The 23,262-nt window shown below is 41.1% G+C and overlaps 1 protein-coding gene across 6 annotated transcripts in view; it reads left to right on the forward strand.

Moving 5' to 3' along the window:
* The window catches only part of lrp8 (low density lipoprotein receptor-related protein 8, apolipoprotein e receptor), a 292,858-nt gene that overhangs the window by 213,406 nt on the left and 56,190 nt on the right, over positions 1-23,262 (forward strand). For all 6 annotated transcript variants that reach the window (XM_074667517.1, XM_074667521.1, XM_074667519.1 and 3 more), the window contains exons 8-10: positions 3,328-3,447; positions 4,321-4,446; positions 21,313-21,484. In XM_074667517.1, coding sequence (XP_074523618.1) covers positions 3,328-3,447; positions 4,321-4,446; positions 21,313-21,484 — 418 coding nt within the window. The remainder of the gene's footprint in view (positions 1-3,327; positions 3,448-4,320; positions 4,447-21,312; positions 21,485-23,262) is intronic.

Below are 23,262 nucleotides of genomic sequence, written 5' to 3' on the forward strand. Positions count from 1 at the left end.
TTTAAACTATTCAGCTTGTTTAGGAATAGTGTGCTATATCTTTTCACTTTTCTAACTATTAAACTTTTTGATTTATTCAGCTTTTTCCAAAAAAATTTCTCTATGTTAAACAGATGGGAAATTTCAGCTCCTCTGACTAAAATCTGCTTCAACTTCAACAAGCTCTAACTTCAGCTTACTCCCACTTACAGACTTCATTTTTGCTTTAAAATGTTCACTGATCTTTCCACTACTGATATCTGTAATAACTTTTTTAATATCTTCAACTGTTTTTGAGATTTCACTGTATAAGCGACACAAACTTTTCACTCTTTTCACCTCTCCTCCTGCTCTCAGAGGGCGGAATGTTTTCAATTTGACTGAGAGAAGCAGCTGCTGCTACTGAAAAAAACTGCCGATTAACCTGCCATAAAATTCTCAAACTTGACTCAAATCAAACAAAAAAGGCTGCTACTCCTTCAACTTCAACTGCTTCTACCTTTTGCAGACTTTGACTCGAGACTCTGTTCACACATTAAACTGGTCCTAATTCTCCTCATCTCATTTACACATTAATCATAGATTTCTGCTTTCTTCTACATTTTTAAGATTTCACTGTTTGGTTTCTCTCTCTTTTTATTTAATTAGTTTAACTTTTGTAGGCTGATTTACATTTCCACTGTATCCACTTTCTTTATCCACTCATTGTCTTTTCCTCATTTCTCTTAACATTTTTTTTTTCCTTTATTTTACATTTTCAGTTTTTTCCACTTTTATTCAAACTTTTCCAGCTTCAGCATTTCAACGCATTTGCTGCAAGGAAATGCAACTTCTCTAGTTCCACTTCTTCTTCTTCTTATTCTTCCGTACGTTTTTTGGCTCTTTTCACAGCCTTCAAATTTTGTCCGATTTTCACCGTTCAACTTTTAAACTATTCAGCTTGTTTAGGAATAGTGTGCTATATCTTTTCACTTTTCTAACTATTAAACTTTTTTATTTATTCAGCTTTTTCCAAAAAAATTTCTCTATGTTAAACAGATGGGAAATTTCAGCTCCTCTGACTAAAATCTGCTTCAACTTCAACAAGCTCTAACTTCAGCTTACTCCCACTTACAGACTTCATTTTTGCTTTAAAATGTTCACTGATCTTTCCACTACTGATATCTGTAATAACTTTTTTAATATCTTCAACTGTTTTTGAGATTTCACTGTAAAAGCGACACAAACTTTTCACTCTTTTCACCTCTCCTCCTGCTCTCGGAGGGCGGAATGTTTTCAATTTGACTGAGAGAAGCAGCTGCTGCTACTGAAAAAAACTGCCGATTAACCTGCCATAAAATTCTCAAACTTGACTCAAATCAAACAAAAAAGGCTGCTACTCCTTCAACTTCAACTGCTTCTACCTTTTGCAGACTTTGACTCGAGACTCTGTTCACACATTAAACTGGTCCTATTCTCCTCATCTCATTTACACATTAATCATAGATTTCTGCTTTCTTCTACATTTTTGAGATTTCACTGTTTGGTTTCTCTCTCTTTTTATTTAATTATTTTAACTTTTGTAGGCTGATTTACATTTCCACTGTATCCACTTTCTTTATCCACTCATTGTCTTTTCCTCATTTCTCTTAACATTTTTTTTCTTTATTTTACATTTTCAGTTTTTTCCACTTTTATTCAAACTTTTCCAGCTTCAGCATTTCAACGCATTTGCTGCAAGGAAATGCAACTTCTCTAGTTACATTTGGTTTTAAAAACTTCCCACAAGGTATAAAAACAGGACAGCACCAAAAAAAGAAGTGCTGAGTGCAAAGTCTGCACGATCCAGATTAAAGATGCATATATCAGATTTTATCAGGCACCTGAAAACTCACCCGGAAAGGATCATATAGCAAAGAACTAATCAGTACTGATACTGTATGCTAACAGATAGGAGTGATAATAATACAATAAATGCTTTGAATGCTTTTTGTAGATAAAGCTGTGCAGTATTCTTAGTAGACCAGAAGCAGCAGGTAACAAAAGCTCATAAGACTTATTTTTTAGAGACTTGGGACTTGACTTGACTTACACTTGTTACCCAAGACTTGAGACTAGACCAAGTCTCACCCCACAAAGACTTGGGACATGACTCGGACTTGCAAAGAAAGACTTGTGAACATCTCTGACACAAACACACTTCTGAGAGGACAAATTTTTCTCAAAGGTCCCATATTCTGCTCCTTTTCTGCAGTTTAATATGGATCATTGATGTCTTCATGAAATGGTAGTAACATGTTTTGGTCCAAAAAGCCAATAAATCAAGCACAGCAGCATTGTTTCCAGGCTCTCATAGCCCCTCTGTTCAGAACGCTCTGATTTAGTGGGCGTGGCCTTCATATGTAAACGAGGCACCGCTGATACCGCCCCGCTCTTCAGCGTCACTGAGAGCGGCGCCACGAGCTCCAAGTGCACAATGTTTAGAAAACAGCGAAGCTCATTTACCGTAACATTACTGGCTAAAACAACAGGCTAACCGCAGCTAAAGTTAGCATCCTGAAGCTAACACAGAGACAGGGGGGACACTGAGGAAAAGCTCCTCCATCTGCTCCACAGCACACAGCATTTAAAATACTCACATTTCCAGGGTCCCAGGTTTGTTGGTGGATGGTTGGTAATGCGCTTGGATTCAGGACCAGTCTATTGGCTAGCCCTCTGTTGTACTGTCCAAAGTTGGAAAAGCGATCGGCCGTGAATTGACTAGCACATACATGCACAGTTTTACTGAGTGTAGCTGGCACATTTCCCTCATAAATGAACTCTAGCCACTTAGTCTTGTCTTCTTCTGAGATGGGAAGCTTGTGCATGGAACTATGTGGTTGTTTACAACCAAAAACCACAAAACACTTGCTGCTGGAGAGATTTCTCTCCCCGCTGCTTCGGGTAGGGGAGTGGGCGGGGAAGGGATTCGGGGGTATTTGCTCCGGTGGACCAATCAGGTCAGACTTGCTCCTGATTGGTCAAAAAAGGGAATCACTGACGTCGGCAAACCCTGGAAATTCCAAACATCTTGTTTTAGGTCAGGATTACACATTCACAAGCTCTACTAAGTGCAGGTCTTGTCATTAAATATCACATTTTGTGGGCTGGGAGGAAAGCCAAAGACCCACAAATTTCAATAAAAGACTTAATAAAGTGATTTTTGCATAATATGGGACCTTCAATATGCTACATCATTAAAACAATGCAAACACACACATTCACACTTGCACAAAGTTTTACTAAGTCTCTATTTTTAACCGGTTTTTGTGCTTCCTCATCCTCAGTCCTTCATCTCCTGCCTCTCCTTCTCTCTCTGTGTCTCTGCAGGTGTGAATGAGTGTGCAGACAACAATGGCGGCTGCTCCCACATCTGTAGGGACCGTAGAATCGGTTACGAGTGTGACTGTCCTTCTGGGTACAAACTGCTGGACAAAAAGACTTGTGGAGGTAAGCCATAGGAACATTCTGGAAAAAAAAATGGATCAAAAAGCCACGACTGATGTGCAATAACACCTTGTTTGGACCTCATAGTCTGGCTGCTGTGATATGTAAACAAAGGGTTTTTCATCTTTGTTCCTATAGTTTCTTAACAAGCTGAGAAACCACAAGACGCCTTTGTTGTTAGAAACTGTTTGCAGAAGTTCTGGTTGAGTTAAATTTAACTTTAACTGCTGCTGTACATGGTCTTAACTTACAGATGCTTCACACTCACGCCTTTAAAAGTTATAATTATGCTTTGATCACTTAAACATAATGAAATCAACTTATTTTTAACATGGTCATTGAAACTTAGATTTACTTAGATTTAAAGATAGATTTTTGCTTCTTATCCCCGCCGACAGTTCAGTAACCAAACACAGAGCAGGGATGAGAGCTCCAGAGCTCTGATGTTGTGTTAAGGTGATCTGTTTTACTTTAGAGGTTTCCAGGCAAGCACTTTCCTCTGCTCCACGGCTGCTGCTAGGCTTGACTAAACACATCCCAAATCCTGATCGCAGTGAGATCAGATTGGAATTGATCATCTCACGAGGCTGTGGATGTGCAGGCAGACAAGCGTCTCCAAGAAAATTGGGCTTTGCCTCATTGTGAGAATCTTTAAGTAAAAAATAAAGACCAAAGAATCACGAAGTGAGCTAAAAAAAAGAGATATTCTGTTTGCAAAGTGTGAATTAGAATGAAATTGCTAGATAGAATGAAAAGAATATTCATGCTGGATATGGAACATGTGATTCCTTTCCTCTTCAGAGAGAATTGAAGCTGTGTCTGTCTCTGTAGTTAAGTTCTCATCTTGACGTCTTCACGCTGTGCTTCCCTCCTCAGACATTGACGAATGTGAGAACCCCGACGCCTGCAGTCAGATCTGCATCAACTACAAAGGGGATTATAAGTGTGAGTGCTACGAAGGCTACGAGATGGACCCCGCCTCTAAGACCTGCAAGGCCGTTGGTGAGCCATTCATCACACAAACACACTCACACACTGTTATAAACAAAGGGGGAGGAGAAACCTGTCTACAATGAGTGTTTTCAGGAAAATGTAGCCAAAGACACACATGCAGGTTTGTGAATTGAATCATCTGGAACCTGAAAAACTAAAGATAAAGTAATTACAAGCCAACATGACCGTTGTGAAGCTCCAAGAGTTAATTGAGCTCTGTACGCCTCTTAGTGTCTGAGAAATTCTCCTTTTTATTAGAGACTGAAGTCTTTGTGATGGTTTCATATTTAACTGAAATACAGTGTTGAAATTGATTTCTATTTTTGCCTCTGTCACTACAAAATAATAAATATTCACCGCTCACAGGAAGCAACCACTCCTGAGTCAGTGAATGAAGATTGCAGTCTGAATTAATTTCTGTTTAACTTGGACTAAAACAAAAACCATAATAACTTGAGTCTAATTACCAAACTAACCTTCTGCAGATTTGATAGATATGAAGCATTTGAGGACGCAGAAATTACAGAGAGCACCACATCCTCCTCCCTCGTAGAATTCAAGCCTATTGTTTGATAATCCTTACACACACACACACACACACTGAGCACTGACTGTCATACTCTGAAATCAGCCAGCACACTGTCAGACCTTTTGTTTGTGATGGATTACTATGTTACAGTCATGCATTGTCAGTGCCAGACACATGAGGCTCTAATTCATCTTACAGTGTATTAATTATGGCACTGAAAGTAATCACATTCTAAATTATAGAATAGAAAAGAAAATACTTTATTTATCCCTGAGGGGAAATTCAGGAGTCACAGCAGCAATCAAGAAAACAAAAGTAAGAAAGTGTATGGAAAGTGCAAAAAGGTCCAAAAGAAAGTAGATGATGACAGCTTGGCCTTCATTCTCCAGTTCAGCCAGCCTCCACCTCCACAGGGTCCAGGACTGAGCTTCTTCAGAAGCTGGTGATAGATCTTACATCACCAAAAAAGATGGATGGAAGGACAGGTCGACATCGTCACGTCTTAGCTCTCACCTCAGTATCAACACAACGTCCTCACCTCCTTCTCCTCACCTTGTGGGGGAACATCCGGCCCTGCACCAGTTAGCATTGGCATGCTATAGGCTGCTAACAGCTGATTTTGCATGTAAACAATGCAGCCATGGTTACATGTAGGATCTCCAGACAAACACAGGAGCAAAAGTAGTAAAAATATCACTGAAGACAAAACCAGTTTGGTGTCCACGACCAAAAAATGAACCAAACAAAGTAATGACCCACTTCAAATACAAAGATGACAACAGGGCAAAACAGGGCAGCGCCTAGCAACAGATGTGTTGAAATGTGTGCTTTTACATTTTCTGTTGGCAAACAAAACCAGAGTATATATAGTGACGCCTGACTTAACAACATTTGGACTGTGCATAGGCTCTTTGTCTAAAGCTAACTTTCTGCAGAAACTCAACAACTTGTCTTTAAATGAATGGATCTATCAGGATGTGAAAAAATGAGAGCTGAAAAACACATGACAGGTCACAAGATGAGATCACATAAATGAAATGGTGCATGAAAATAGTTCATAATGCAGGATAAGAAATATCTGGGGCTGAATATGTTGTTTGCAGGTCAAAATAGTCTTAATCTGAAAAACAGTCCTAATACATTCCAGATCCTGTTCCTGATATAAAAGAATCTTGACATATTTTCCTCATATCGCCCCCTAATGGAGAACATTTTCCTTGGTCAGAAGCAGCGCGTAACACTGCAGAAAACTGACGGCTTATCTGGTATCAAGAGACACCTGAGGGACAGGTGAAGTTTGATTTCATCACTCTGTAATGATGGTACAAGTATGTTTGACCACACGTAGTGACCAGTGTTGGGCAAATTACTTGAAAAAGTACTTTTTTATAGTTACTTGTTATTTTCCCAAAAAAGTGATCGAATAAGTTACAGAATTATTCCTGTAGTTAGTTACCAGTGGAGGAATTATTGTGCTACTTTTTTGAAAACCTTAAATTTTGCAAAAGAATTCAGGATTTTAGCAGGTTTTGCTTCGAGGGCACAATGTTAACATGGATTTTCTTGCCTTTTACATCTACATTGAAGTAGTGTCTATATATTTCCATCCTGAAAACGCCAAGTTAAACCCCACAGACCGCTCTGGACTCGTGCGTATTAAATTTGCAGCTCATGTCCTGTATCTGACTGAGAGAGCCAGGGCGATGAACCAGCCAACACTCCCTGTTTAGGAGGGATTGTCCCACGACTTAACCCAGTCTCACACTCCACTCCTTACTTGTAATTTCTCCAGATTACACCTATATTTTTAGGTAAGGTCCTGTCATCTCTAATATTTCTTTCAAGTCAAAACAAGTCAACTACTTGTGCCTCACATTCAAACCTCAAAAAGCATCCACCCCTCCCTCCCTAAAGTTGGTTTGATCCAAAGACGCTGCAGGTGATCCTCTCTGATTGCAGGTTACACAGACACACACAGGTAGCTGTGTGATATTTGTTGCTGAACAGTTTGCTTTAGCATCAGCTCTTTGTTAAAGATGTGTCAGTATGATTGTTCACATCATTAATTCTGTGTTTGCCACATCTCCCCACATTTTATTTGCACCTTAACATAGTAAAGCACTTCATTTCACTGTCAGTAAGGGCAACTGGCAATAACTTTTGAAACGTAAGTAAAAGTAACAGAATTTGTAACGCTGTTAGTTTTAACGCCATTATTCCCAACATTGTTAGTGACTGATTTTTACAAAGTTTACAGAAATAGTTTACAAATCGAGCACTCGTGTGATCCTTCCATGGTTGATAAATATGTTGGTGAAAGACACTAGTAGCTCTCAGTCTGTTTCACAAAATCAAATGTGGCCCTCTTTGAGAAAAGATCAGTAAGCTGTGATAAGATGTCTAACACCTGCTGTCTTAATCGTTTTTTTGACACCATTTGAATCAGTATCATGTTAAAAAAAGACAGACTCCCTGCTTTTGGTCTGTTTTCAGAGGGCTAAAGAAATCACACATCAGGCCAACCTGACACACAGCAATTACTCTCACATCCAAGCACCCCGAGCTACCAAGTCACATCCCACACTTTCCTGACACCGTGGGACTGTGTGAAACCAGAGGCTTGCTTTGTATTCATCCCCTGCTCAGCAATCTGTGCAAAGATAAATATTTGCCACCTTTTTCTGCAGCCCTCACTAATGAAAAGTTTGCAGCCAGCTGCATCTGCTGTCCCCGGAGCGCCGAGGGGAAGGCGGCCTTGCCCGTGAACGCTATAGGACACAGGCAGGGTCTGCAGCCCTCGTTGGCCTGGGTAAACACTCCAAGCAGTGGTTATGATTGAAAATAAAATCTTGTCTGCAAAGCTCGAGCGGGCAGGGGTGTTATTGAAAAATAGTTTGCCTGAATCCCAAAGTGAAGATGCTGCTGCTTGCTGCACCTTAGATTGCCTTTTCAAAAGCTCCGTGTGAATCTTGGGTGTTTCTAATCAGTCTCCCCTCTTCCTCAGTCTGTTACAGCTGGGTTTAAAGATAACAACTCTGCATCAACAATATTTTAAACACCTTCTGATAAGGCTTCCAGCTGACAAATTAGAGCTTCTGATGTGAGGTGATTTTACGATAAAAGTTATTTCACACACAAACAGAATTTCAGCACTGTTTGTGATAGAGACCTGTTGACAAATTGCTAGAATTTACCTTTTGCACTTTGGATGTTATTGAGGTTTTAAGTAGAGCTACAATATGCAAAAGCAAGAAGGGGGAGTGTGACAAAAAGCACTTTGAAAAAGTAATTTATTGACAAACCAACAAGTTAAACTGAAATAGGCTGTTTACAGCTGATCAAAAGTTTAAGACTGCGGCTCAAAAAACTACAAAAACTCTTCAAACCAGAACAAAAGTTTTTTCTCAGTAGGACTCAGCAATGAGTAGCTCTACTATTCTTGTTAATCTCTTCAAAGTCAATCAATCAATTAATCAATGTTTATTTATAGAGCCCTTTACAGAACCCAAAAGGCCCCCAAAGTGCTTTACAGTAGTAGCTTAGGATCAAAGGAACGATACATAAAAAACGGAAAGATTCATAAAAATGCAAGGGGAGGTGTGCATAAGGGTGCATAAAAGCCATTAGGAAGAGATAAAACAAGTTAAAAACTAATAAGAGCACGATACCTAAAAGCCTTAGTCAGGGTTAAAAGACATTTTAAAAAAGTGAGTTTTAAGTTTAGATTTAAAAAGACCAAAGTCTGTGGTGGTGCGGATGTCTGGGGGCAACCTGTTCCACAAAGAAGGTGCAGCGATGGAAAAGGAACAGTCCCCCCACTTTTTATATCTGGACCTTGGAACGTCTCTGACAGATAGAGAGGAGCCAGGCCGTGAATGGCATTAAAAGCAAACAAAAGTTTAAATTCAATTCTAAAACGAACTGGAAGCCAGTGGAGAGAAGACAGCACAGGGGTGATGTCCTTTGGGCATGCTTGATGTGAGTGTTTCCAGGAAGCTTTTGGGAACACTGCTCCAAGTGGTGAAGATGGCTCCACGAAGGGTATCAACTGTCTGGAACTGACGGCCATTTTTATAAACTTCCCTTACCATCCATCCCCAAATGTTCTCTATTGGATTTAAATCAGGGGAACATGCGGGATGGTCCCAAAGAAGAAGTCCTTCATCAAGCCAGCATTGTGACCTGCAGCGTTGTCCTGTTAAAAAACCAGCTGTTACCACACAGACCAGGGCCCTCAGTCATGAAGGATGCCCGCTGCAACATCTGCACGTAACCAGCCGCCGTTTGACCACCCTGCACCACATGAAGCTCCAGTGTTCACTGAATGAAAAAGCCCCAGATCATGATGGACCCCTCCACTGTGCTGGGTAGAAAACATCTCAGGTGGGATCTCCTCGTCATGTCAGTAACGTTGAAACCATCTGGACCATCAGGGTTCAATTTTTCTCATCAGAGAATCAAACTTTTTTCCACCTTTCAATGTCCCATGTTTGATGCTCCCTGGCAAAGTCTAAACGAGCAGTTTTGTGCAATGTAGAAGACAAGTTTTTTGTTTTTGAAACCCTTTTCCCGCAGATGCTGTCTGATGGTTATTGCGCCGCAGTAAGGGCCTTAATTTGGGTCTTGATGGACAGCCAATCGGATCCCCCGGCTCAGAGCAGGTGTAATTTTTTGGGGTCTACCACTAGACTTTTTTGTTCCATAATGCTCAGGATCTTTCAGAAAATGTAGAATGACTGTCTGACTGCATCCAACCTCAGCAGCAATGCCACGCTGCGAAAGGCCTTGCTTATGCAGCTCGACGATCCGACCACGTTCAAGAAGAGACAAGAGTGTCTTAACCTTTTGATCAGGTGATAAACAACCTATTTTTATTTATTTATTTTTTACAAGTTCCAAGTGCTTTTTGTCACACTCCTCCTTCTTGCTTTTGCATATTGTAGCTCTACTTAAAACTTCATTAAGGTCCAAATGTGCAGAATGCATATTTTAGCAATTTTTCAACTGGTCTTAAGATTTTGATCAGGTCTGTATAAAACAGGTTGTTTTTCTGGTAAACTTTCAAAATAAGAGATTATTAGACACAATAGTTAGTGTATTATAAGAGTTTTGGTGCATTACACCTTTTCATAGGAAACATACCCTCTTGCTCTTTTCAGTTTTGAAGCTTTTGCCCTTTAAATCAGAAGTGGGACCTTTCAGTGATTGAGTTACACACCAAATTAAGTTTTTTCAGTGGAAAGAGGAAAGAGAGTAAAGAGTGGTATTAGTCATTATCACCATTAGTCTTAGGTTGAGTCATTACAGGGTGAACTGGTCTGGTAATGAGGGACCTTAAAGCAGAAAACAGGCCCCTCACTCATGAAGCTAAGTGGCATAAAAACCAGCATTGATTGCCTCACGTCTGTGTGTGTGAATCTTTATTGCTGGTAGAAAGAGCAAACACTGTTTGTCAGAGGCCAACGCATTTATTAAAAGGGAGGACAGGAAGGCAGAGGAGGAGAGATAAATGGATCACTGAGTGCTCTGTATGAACATCTCACTGCTCCCTGAAGTTATTCACAGATGTATACGCACCGCTGGTTCTGGCACAAATCAGAGCATGCCAGAGGAAATGTGGCCAGATTATTGTTTATGTTGACTCTTATTGAGAAAACAAACAGGCTAGGGCCTTAAGTGGAGAAGATAAGTGCTCTTTGAGGCTGACATAATGATGACTTAATGAAGCTGCATCCGCCAGCATTCCAAGACACACATGTTATATGAAGACACGATCTCACACATGCAGGGACACAAACATCACTTTAAATGCCGGACACACAAATGCAAATATACAATTCCCCCTGAGACAGAGTGGCCTGAAGGAGAGTCACAGGCTTTGACGAGACGTGACAGGAAGTGCTATCATCTGCACATCCTGACATGTATGCTGCAAAATGCCACACGCGTGTTTGTGCTTCTATAGGAGGAAGGGAGCAAACCTACACTCAGTTTAAAGAGAGGGGACACATGTGGGGTCACCAGGACTTTTCTGGAACCAGAAGTGAACATGCTTTGATACCACGCCTTTATCCTACTTTACAGGCTGTCATCAGATTCACTATTTTGTGGTTAAGGAGCCTTCAAACTAGTCTCACAAGACAAACTCAGTGATAAAATCTTTATGATGTTGATCAGTCAGCTCTGACGTAACATCCCTTTACTTTCTAGATTCATACATTTAGGGCACGCTAGCTCTGTGTAATCCTTATCATGTCCATGCACACTAGGGTGACCAGGTGCACAGCATCCCGTAATTTGAGACGATGTCCTGCATTTGATCATCTCTTGCTCTCCAAAGTGTGGCAGTCTCCTTTCGGAAAGCAGGATTTTTGTCCAATAGCTAATAGAGGGCTATCCACATTACATGTGTCTGCTGGCAATCAATCTCAATACACATGTGGTGTCAGGAGTTCATCAACCGGTCTCCTGCGTCCTCCTTACCTCCGCCCACTGACAGGAAAAACAAAGGAAAAAGCCTCAGACAACAAAATCCTGATTTTGTTGGAAAAACATTTAGTTCCTTGGAGAATAATAAGTGAGGACATGTTTATATTAGGTTGAAACCAGTGCAGGACAGTTCACAAGTGTTATGGGAACGAGATCAAATATTTCTCCACCGCACATGGAATTGAGTATGATGGGAAGCGACACACGTGATGATGTAAAACCTACAAGAAATGGCTCACACAGTTAAAATGTTGTCACTCCTACATTTTTGTTTTACTCTGCATGGATAAGTCGACCTTTAAGAGCTAGAAAATAGCAGTTACTCTTAATGTATTCAATCACAATATTTCACAAGCTCTGAGAAACTTGTTTATTTTTTTAACTTTTACAAGTGGATTTTTTAATAGTTTCCATGAATAATATTTCCCTGTGACAAATGCATTTCCTTGTCTTTTGAATTGAAATTCCAAGGGACTAAAATAATATTCATACTGTGTGCAACTATAGCAAATTGTTCTTACTTAAATAATTATAAGTTTGGGCTCAATAGAAAAATCATTTTTTCAGGGTTATATGGACATTTTTTAAAAACTTAGCCTGTATGTTTCAGCATTGTGGTAGTGATGTCCCACACTGTCCCACACAAACTCCTTGTCCCACGTGTGGCTTGTAAGCACCTGGTCACCCAAATGCCCACCAAATTCCAGTTAGTTTGACACGTGTGAGTGCTTCAAATCGCTTCCTTGGCCCTGGTACTGGGAGAAAAGGTTGGTCCCCACGTGGTGCAGTTGCTGTAGCATCAGCAAAAGGATGGCTACACAACATGGAAGTGGCACATAACTTATGAGACCTTTCTCCAATGCAAACAAAAGGTTTATGTCACTGTGATGCAGAGACAGAGTGTTTAGTCAAAATTTGGGCCTATGTGGGGGTGCTGGTGTAGCCTGATGGCCCCATGAGGCAAGGCCTCTTTCGTGAATGCCACTTCCTTTCATCGACCTGTTTCCTGCTATATCCACCGTCCTGTCCTCGCCAAATAAAGGAATTTTTAAAAGAAACAAAACTATAACTTAGAAATGAAAAACTTTGGGCAAACGCAGCAATTCAGTGTCAGGTAGAAACTCACAAAGACTCTGAGGTCTCTGGGAACGTGAACACTTACTCGGCTGTTAGTTGTTATGGGGAAACCAAGGACACTACATGATTATGAAAAGCCATGTATGTGCTGTATTGTGATGTAATGATGTTTGTCAAAGAGAGACTGAGTGGGGGAAACAGTCATGCTTTGGACCAGTACAGGAGAACAAGGCCTTGCTGAGAGTCTGCACTTAGACTGTGTCCCAAACCGTGTACCTCTGCACTTTCACTCACTTTTTTGAGTGCATAAGTGTGTTCACACTGACAGTATGGAAAAACTTAGTGCTCTCAACTTTCTAAGCTGGTGCACTCAAAATAGTCCAAAAGTTGAGTGTGGAGCGGCGGACACTTCTCAGACTCAATGGTCACTATATTGGCTACGTAGAGGTAGGAGCGGGAACCGATCAAACCATGGTTGATGGTTGCAGTCTTAACTTCCAGTAAGTGTGAAGCAGCAGTGTTTTCCAACACTAACCTAAGAGTTTTTGTGCAGTCACTGCACATGTAAGTGTACTGACAGAAGTATGGGGTTTGAGTATAGACTGTACGGACTTAGTCCCCGTGGCGTCACCCATCTGTTCCTGACACCGTGAAATGAAATCAGTCCATGGAAGCAGCCACATTGGATATGACACCTACTTTGAACTTTCTTTCTAACAGTTATAGGGTGCCCATCAGTCGCGTGAGCTGACCTGTGTCTCTGGTTGGACAGTCAACAATCCGAACAACGATCCTAACCCACAGTATCAGCGTTTCAGACCCAAGCTGGTTTTGAACCAGGCCGTAAATATGATTTTTTAAGCCATAAAAGTCCTTTCTTTTGCCTGGGTGTGTACGTGACTTCTGGTCTTTCTGCAGCCAGCTTCAAGCGGGTCCTTGATGAACAGCAACTTTTGGCACTTCCACATAGGCTTCATTTTTCTAAGCCGGATGTTGCCCCTGAGACTTATTTCTGTAACCATTAATGTCGCCCCCTGCTGGACGATAAAAAAATTCAAATTTAAAGCATGTTTGCAAGAAATTGGAAACCTTTACTGTCAAACAATGAAGTTTCCACTTAGAGCTGGTTCCAAAACTTAAGAGAAACTCCATGGCAGCTCATGGTATGTCCATTTTTACAACAGAACTAATTCTAGAACACAAGGACATGTTTGGTCTTTTTTTTCTTTAGTCACAAAATCTGTAGAAAGGTGACTTTTTTCAACACAACTTTTTTTTTTTTATCAGCATGATACATGCTGACTTAGTGGCCAATTAACTGGTTTCTTCATCTACCTAAAGGTAGTTTGAGTCTGTTTTTCCAATATACCATCCTCCATCTTTGAGCTTTCAAACCCTTCTTCAGAAAACAGTGTTTGACATTGAGACTGAGCCAAGGTTTTATACAGTCTACGGTCTGCACTGGCTGTGCTTTTCAAACCAGAGGCTTTATTCTCTTCCTTTATGCCGTCTATGAAGAAAAATACAATACCATGGCCATCAAGTTCCCCACAATGCAACGGCAAACTTTATTTCCTTCTTTTTGTGTTTGTGTCAGTTGCATTCAGCGTAAGCTGCGCCTATGCAGATAACTGCAAGAGGAGTCATTTACAGCTGAGCCACAACCTCTACTCTCTTCTTTCTCCGACGCACAAAGACCGCATTTCACTCTAATCCGAACACACCGCTTCAGGCTCTGCGGATTAATTTCAGAGTAATATGCAACTGTTACACTGGCAATGCTAATTAAAAGTAAAGTCCCAGGTTAGAGACTTAAAGCCTTCACTTTTCTAAGCTTGTGTGTGTGTGTCTGTGTGGTGTGTGTGGTGTGTGTATAAGTACATAGCAGCGTCCCCGAAGAACTTCTTCACTCTACACTAATTGCATTCATTGTTTTTGTGTTTACACCTCTATGTATGGGTGTGATGCCACTCACTGAGTCGTCAACTCAAGTTGTTGTAATTATTTGTCAGAGAGAGACGAAGCGTGGGCGTTCAGTGCGTGTATGAGACGAAAGAGGTGTGAGAGTTTTTACTGATGCCGTCAGACAGCAGGTCACTGAACAGTTCATGTTTTCTGGATGTTAATTCAAGCTGATACAAAACTAAACAGATGTAGAGACTTGTACAGTTGACAAAGAAAAGGAGAGGACTTCAACCCTTAGATTACAGTTCCCATGGTTGAACATGGCGGTGGGAGCATCATGCTGTGGGGCTGTTTAGCAGGTACAGGGAGCCTTGTTGAGGTGCATGGCATCATGAAGAAAGAAAAATGTGTTGAGATTCTGAAGGGTAACATGAAGAAATCTGCTGGATCTTCCAAAAAGACAATGACCCAAAGCTTACAAGTCAAAACTGGTCCAACAGTTTCTAAAGGACACCAAACCAAGATCCTGGAGTGGCCCTCACAGGGCCCGGATCTCAATCCTCCTTGGAGACCAGCTGGAACAATTTACAATGGGAGAATGGGCCAAAATCCCTCAGGAGACCTGTGTCAACTTAGTCAAGAACTACTCCAAGAGGCTCCAGTCAATTGTGGCTCAGAAAGGGTACACTATTGACTATTAATGGCCAGGGGGCTAATAATTTTGGGCATCTCATTTTTGCTGTTTTTTGTTTCAACTCAGCGCATCAATGAAAAATATCGAAATATCCCAAGCCTGCTTTTCCCTCAGTTTAACCACAGATCAATGTCCTGCTTGATTCCAATCAACTTGTGCCACAAACTCTGCCAGAAATCTGGGGGTCATGACTGATGACCAGCTGACCTTTAAGGTTCCTCAATCTTGTGGATATGCCTTCTATAACATCAGGAGGATCAGACTCTACCTGACACAACAGGCCACACAGCTTCTGGTATCACGCATCGACTACTTCAACTCCCTCCTAGCAGGCCTCCCTGCCTACATTTGAACCTTTGCAGTTTACCCAGAATGCAGCAGCACGTCTGGTCTTAAACCAGCCCAAAACAGCACACGTCACCAATCTGTTAATCTCTCTTCACTGGCTCCCAGTGGCAGCTTGAATCAAATTCAAAGCCCTTCTTCTGGCTTACAAAATATTAACAAGAACGGCTCCTGCCTACCTGGGGTCCCTCATCCAGGTCCACACTCCTTCTGACCCACTACGCCCTGCTTATGAAAGACGCCTGGTGCTTCCAGCCCAGCGTGGCTCCAAATCTCTAGCCAGACTCTTCTCCTCTGTTGTGCCCAAATGGTGGAATGAATTACCTAACTCTGTACCATCTGCAGAGCCCCTTTCTACTTTTCAGGGAAAACTTAAGCCCTTAATCTGACCCTTCTCCTCTTTGTCCTCAGGGGTAGAATGAGACAGAAGGTCTAAGACTCAGGTATTATTGATTTTTCAGCACTATTACTGAATGTTGTTGAAGGTTGAAGTATATTGTTGCAGCAATTACTTGGCTAGATTATTCTATACTATTAAAAAAAAATCCTGCACTTAACATCAGCACCTGCAGCCAATTAACTTGTTGCTTTGTTGTCGCACTAACTAGGTTTTCCTTCTGTCTAAGTTTTTGCTTGTGTTGTACGTCGCTTTGGACAAAGGCGTCTGATGTTTATGTTATTGTGGAAACAGATACACAACAAACACTTGTTTATATTGGTCATATCCATGGAGAAACAGGAGTTTTGTCTGGTTTCATAAGGGGGGTTAATAATTTTGGCGTCAACTGTATGTGCATGTCTCGATGGAAAGCGCAGCTTTCCTTTTGCATCTAACACCAGAAGTCGAAGTAACATGACACATTGTTCTTTCTCCTGCACTATATCGCCTATTTTTAAACAATTTTGCTTGCATCTCTTCTTGCAACTGACATTGAAGTTAATGCAGAAACTCTGTTCAGTCAGAGAGGCTGAAAGCTCTGTGGTAGTCTGACAAAAGTAGGTGAAACTTTCAGACTAGAGTGAGGGATGGGACTTAAAAGGTACCCACACACACACACACATCACTGTTTGAGAAAAGCAGGAAACACTGCCACAGCGATACAGAGGAAATGTACCGACTGCCTGTGGACCAAACTCTCTCTTTTCTTACTTTTTTTCCGTTGTTTCTCATCCTCTCTCTCATCTTATCAAAGCGCTGGGAGCAGTTTGTGCCACAGCTGACAGTTTGAGCACACACTCTTCAAAGTGGCTTTAAAGCAGCGGTCACATTTTGCCCATTGTCAGAAGATTTCTGCCCTGGGACCCGAGGATGCTGTGAAACGCTGTCAGACCATGACTAAGGGAAAGTTCTCCCACGTTTGTGCAGAAGACACGTCACACATCACGCTGTGTGTCTTTGAATGCAAATGTAAATCAAATGTTTGCTTTATTAGCTGTATGCTAACCAAACATGATAAAGGTCATAATGCAGAGTGAATCTCACATTGCAAGAAGAAGAAAATGTTCCTTCCTATGGGGACTCCTCCACCGCAGAAATAATGAGACCTTACATAACTTGCTTTGTCATGAGGAATACAAACACCCAGTATGCTTTTGTGACATTTGGCCCTGGTGGCTGACAGCAGGTTGATTTCTGCTCCCCGCTGCAGCAGAAGCCATCATTATATAGCTCCGTCTTTATGTGTTAACGAGCAATCCTGACCCAGACTTGTACGTCTTCCTCCAGACATAACATCATCCTAACAACCTCTCCCACTGCGAGTTCATCCACAGCGGCTGCAACCAAACAACCGTCACCCTGCAGAATTTCACATCTCAACGCCTGACCTTTCAGTCAGTCTTTACATTCCACTTTCCTGTTTCCTTTGCATCTCTACCCAATGGTTATATCAGCTATAGTGTGAAGCAAATCAATGCTCCTGCAGTGCCTGAAAGCATTTCCCCAGCCTGTATTTATCTTTTTGCTGCATTATCTTAATTGGCTAATAGTGTGAGAGCGGCCCTGAACTGGCAGCACAGATTAAAATATATCTAGGGGACCATGTTCTTGTTAGGGAGGCTGACTGGTGCTCTGCTGGGATCTATTGAGGAGTGATAATATCACACTTCTTGATGACATACCCGGTGCCATGGCCTGAGGAAAACAGTGACTCAGCTTTTTTTTTTGTGTTGAGGATGACACATTGCTGCACCAACAGTGATGAGGGATGAGAGATGCTGTCTTGCAAAGTGAGTCAGGAGGATTGATGCGAGAAAGCGAGATCCTCATTATGCCTCCTACCAAATATCCTCTCTATATGTAAACTCTGTTCTCTCTGCAGATTCCTGCTCCTTGTTTTGAGGGCAGCAGGTGTTACCTTTCAGAATTTTCGTCCTTCACGAAAGAAAACCAAAGCTTCAATGCGTCACAATGGACACACAACCCTGAAACTGCAGCTTTCCTTGGCAAGGAGTGAAATCTTTACATATTCAAGTGATGAAAGTTTGTCGTAGTTATTGACGTGACTTGTATCAGGATCTCTGTCTGAGATTGCTTTATCACCACGCTCTAACTATCACTCACATTTGCCTGTGTCTGTCTCTGTTTCCTTTTCTTTCACACTCTCGCTATCGCTCCCTCGGCAGGTGAAATTGATGCTGACAAACCTTGTAGTCAGAGGAAAATGATTGGATCCAAACAGTGACATAAATGTAGTATTTTCTCTCAGTGCAGGAGACCGTGTTAAACCAGGAGTGAGGAAAGTTAGGGAGAGATGTTGGAAGTACAAGTTTTGCAAGACAGCGTTTGTCTTTTCACAATAAATGTTCACACTAATGGACATTTTTTTTAGCAAAGGATAACATGACAGAGAGAAGTGGGGAGTGAGGATGAAGAGGAGAAGTTAGACAATGGAAAATCTGGAAAATGGTTGACCAGTTTTCCAGTTCTAAAAACAAATATGGAAAATAAGAAAAAAGGTAAAATGTCCTGGAAATGGTTAAGCCATCCTGGAAAATAATTAATCCTTCCCCAGCCTTGAGGGGCTGGTTAAAAAATGGTTAAAATTTAGGCACATATGTTTTCTGGGCAACATTAAGGCTTTTCTGCTTCTAGCCTGTGTAGTCAACCATGTGATGCTACCAGCCAATCTAATTTGAATTTTCTCTTAAAATAGAATACAATAGAACAGAATAGAATATTCTTTTATTTATCTCTCATGGGGGAATTTTTTTTGCCACATTAGCTCACAGAAAAAGTGCAATGAGTGCAATAATAACAGAAATATGGAATTAGAAATTAAAAGAAATCTAGAAAGGAGAACAATATTACGATTTACATATTTAAATAACTCTTAATGCTGTTCTGCAACACAGTGCTTCCATTTGACTTTGTCGATCTTCATTTAGCAACGTTTCAGCCGCAGTTTAGGACATAGTGCCTATAGATCAAACAAGTGACAAAAAGTTGAAAACAGATGCTAGTTTTGCTCTGTAAGTAGTAACAGGTACCGAGTTGGCTGCTTTTAGAGTTTCCAACCAAATTCTGTCAAAAGTACTGGGTATCGATACACATAAAATTAAAAGGTACCATTTTTAGGTACCTAAATGCATTCGTGTGACTGTGAGGGAGTGGAAGAGTAGGCAATTCCCATGCTGGACATGAACGCAGCATTGCAGGGTTATGTACTGAATAATAAATATGTTGACTGAAAAAAGTCATACTTCATTATTAAACAAATTGATATTTTTTACCACAAAAAAACACCAAAAAGCTGAAAATTGGTACCATTGAGTACCGGTACTTGTTGCCAGGTACCCAGGATCATTACCGTATTGTTTTAAATGTAAAAGATACCAATTCCTGTCTGCAAGTGTGGCTCCTCTCTGTTCTCGGTTGAGTGACAAGCAGAGGGGAAGAGGACAGTTACAGCTGAAATACACCAGATGCGTCTGCACTCCGTCTACATTCTGTCACTGACACTGACGATTCAAGTCAGTGTGTCAACTTACACCAGATCTGTTCTGGCTGGTTCATCGGGTAATATTCACTCTACTTTTGGATGGACGCCGAGCTGTGACGCATAAATTCAGCCTAGGGAAGATCGAGCGGGACAGGAAGTCGTGACCAGAAACTACCTAGAAAACACCCAGTGACTTTCAAAATGAAACAGACTGTGTCAAAAGCAGTTAATACTTAGCTTGACTTTAATGAACATAATGCGCAGAGCCAAACCAGGAGCCCAACATGAATGAAGAGAGACTTATCAATGGAGAAGGAAGCGCGGGGACTTCTCGGTCTGTGGCTCCAGTTGTCTGTCAGTCATGCAGCTTGTGGGACTGAACACGCAGCCGGTGTTTAGGGGGCGTGTCATTTACTGAGTTGGCCGTGTGCAGTGAGTTGTAGCATATATCTGATTTTGTAGCGCGAGCTTGTAGGTAATTTCAGCAAACAGGTAATCTTAATGAGCCATGTTTTACTCAGTGTTTCACTCTAGTTTTAATGTCTAATAATAGAAACCAAAAAACAGTTGAATGAAATCAACTTCAGGAATTCTGTTTGAATGAAATACTGTGTATGTTTACAGGTAGATGGGGAGAAGAAGTTAAAGAGATTAATGACTTTTTATGTCCACTTAAGATCGTTAATTTCCAATGATTGTAGTTGACAATAGAGCGGGATGTCCATGGAGACAACAGGAAGGTCTAATGATAACTATGACTTAACATGGCTAAATTAAACTTGGGAATTTATCCGTGTACAATGTAAAAAATTATCCTGGAAAGTAATTTCAAGGAAAGATTGGGAACCCTGAAAAGACAAACAGAAAGGGAACAAAATAAGAGATTATACTCGTCCGGTCTGTTGAATTCTTAAGGAGCAGATGTCTGGGATATCTGAGAGTAAAATCAGCCTGTATGTGAGCTCCAAATACTCGTGTCTCTCCCGTCTCTTGCACTAAAGATGAAGTTGACCTTGTCGACTGCACGGGAATTATTCAAATGCCGAAGTCATGCTCACCTTCAGCTCGTGCCTGCAGGTAACTGATGTGCCAACTTACAGAACAGAGTGTACACACCTGAGGACAAGAAACCCAGAAACACACTTTTTGACGTGCTTTTGCTCCAAAAATAGGACGCCGTGTCAGGTGTAGCAGTGTGGCTGCTTTAACCACCTGCACATTCTGCACACACACTCACACACACACTTGCAGACACATATAACACTGTGTGATGCAGGTGTCCTTTTGCAGCCTCCTTTGCCACCTCACATTCTGCATTAGCTCCTGTTTTATGCAGAGTGAATTGTGTGAATAATTAAATGGAAAGCATTATGCGGCGCTGAAAAGTTATGTGTGCACAGAATATATTTCCTTTTAAATGGTTTATTTGGATAATTTATTTATGCCCACATCATCAGGAATGCGTGCTTTATGGACCTAAATGGTGCAAATGCAAACCACATCTTCAGCTATCGTACATCATGTTCCTTTAAGAGAATTAGAAACAACAATTCTCCACAGACAGCACTGTGTCGTCATCCAGATCACCTCTCAGATGTTCTTCCTGCGAGTGTTGCTTCTTCTTTAAGTAAGCAAATGTTTCCTGTCTCATAAACATAAGCTGAGTTATAATCGGTGTTTGACAAACAGCTCATGTCCAGTGGAGTAACATGACAGTGATGAATGTGTTCTGGGGTTATAAGTGTACTTTAATGACTGTCAGAGGTCTCCGCCCACCTCATGAGCTCAGCGCTCCGTTTCACCAATCTGCTGATGTCAGCTAGAAAATCAATGGCAGACAGGGAAATGCTCACACACTCATTCTGTAACATAAACCTCTGTGTCCCCCCCTTTAGGGAAGAGTCCGTACCTGCTGTTTACCAACCGCCACGAGATCCGACGCATCGACCTGCTGAAGAGCGAGTACGCTCAGGTGGTCCCCACGCTGAAAAACGCTGTGGCGCTGGATGTGGATGTCTCCACCAACAAGATGTTCTGGTGTGATCTGTATCATCGCAAAATTTACAGGTACTAACCGCCATTTGATCCGAGTGTTATTTGGGTTGGGAATGAAGGAAACCTTTTTACTTGAGGCTCAATAATCTGCTGTGGTCTTCTCCTCCCTGAAACAAAAAGTCACTAAGATAAAAGGTTAAAAATGAGAAACAAAATAAGAGATGAGCTGTTTTGTGTGTCTTGTTTTTGTATTTTCTATTTGTAAGAGCTTATCTGCACTGGCCATTCTCCAACAAACCTCCACAGCATCCAGAAAGCTGCTGCTCTTCAGATCCTCATCTAGGTTTTGGGGGCTGCGAGCTGAGCTGCCACCAACTGAAGCCAAGTTTATTTCTGCTTTTCTGACAAAGATGACAAAAATCTTTAATTTTCAGATTCACAAAACTTCATTAATCTCAGAGAGAAATTTACAGACAACAGACCAAAACAAGTCACAACATTCAACCCTTGACATGTTGAGAACAGATCAATAGAGGAGGATATAGAATAGATATTAAGATAAGATAAGATGAGACAAAACTTCATTGATCCCCAGGAGGAAATTATTTTGTGTCAGAATACATCAAGTGGGAAGTAAGAGCAGTACACTAACATAAAGTATACAAAAGTATGACACTTAAGCTAATTAACATTAACAATAATACAATAAAATAAAATAAAATGAAGTGGGATAAATTGTAGCAGACTGAATAAGATAACATATTAAAAATAGGTGAGTGTAATAAACCAAAGCAGACTTTATAGATATAAACATGTTAACAATATTCAATAATATTGAAGGTTTAATAGACTGAACTACCAAGAAGACACTTTACAAGTACGGGAACAAACTGTGTGAAACTTTTCTAAGCAGTCTGGTGGAAGAGGGGGTATAGAAATCAGCGTCTCCTCAGAGGAGAAAGATAACGCTTTTTACAACCTTTAAAAAAAATTGAGGTAGTCCTTGTCTTTCAAAAACCATCAAACTAGCAGATAAAGGAGAATTTGGTTCAATGAAAACAAGAGAAAAAATGAGGAAGTGCTTTGTAGCAGTCCCAAAGGACAGAGCATACTGTTTTCAAAGAAGAGGCCTTCAGGTCAGGGCCCAGTCTCAGACCAGTAGGCGTGGATTTAGTGGGTGCTTCGGGGCCCGAGCACCCACAGTGCAGAGGACCACTGTGTTCCAATCATGTAAATGCAGCAGTCATTACTCTTTTTAGTGTGTGTTACTGTAAACTTTGTTTTGTTATGTATCTCTTTAAAGCTCCACGATGAGCAATAACTGATTGATCATGTAAACTGTTGCAGATGCTGATTGCAGATTAACATTTCTGGATTTACAGGATCAACTTTCAGGGCCGCAGACAGCTCCGTTCTTGATGGTTTTAAGTACAGCACATTGTCCAGCTATCCACTCTCTGGGGAGCCGGTTTTTAGATTTTCTATAGCCTTTACTGTATTCTCTCTGTCCACTGGAGCCTGTTGTAGTGACTACATAGCACAAGAAGAAGAAAAAAAAACTTGTGAAGTTCGCATTCACATTCATGCAGTATTCAATGCGTGCTTACAGACTTATGATGCTTTTTAAACACCAGTTTTAGCAGCTTAATTAAAGTGGCAGTTGTGTACATTTTGAGCACCCACCAGCGCAAACATAAATCGGCGCCAATGCTAAGACCCTTCCCACACCTAGTTCCCTACTCAATAATCTTAGGTCTGAAACTACATAATGTTCTATCTCTCAGCTCTAGATCTGGGGAAAAATAACCAAACCTTTAGAAAGTTGTTGGCTTGATTGTGTTAATATTCAC

This window comes from Halichoeres trimaculatus, unplaced genomic scaffold (assembly GCF_033239565.1).
Source record: "Halichoeres trimaculatus isolate MK-OKI-2021-1 unplaced genomic scaffold, fHalTri1.1 fHalTri1_scaffold_4, whole genome shotgun sequence".
Lineage (NCBI taxonomy): Eukaryota > Metazoa > Chordata > Actinopteri > Labriformes > Labridae > Halichoeres > Halichoeres trimaculatus.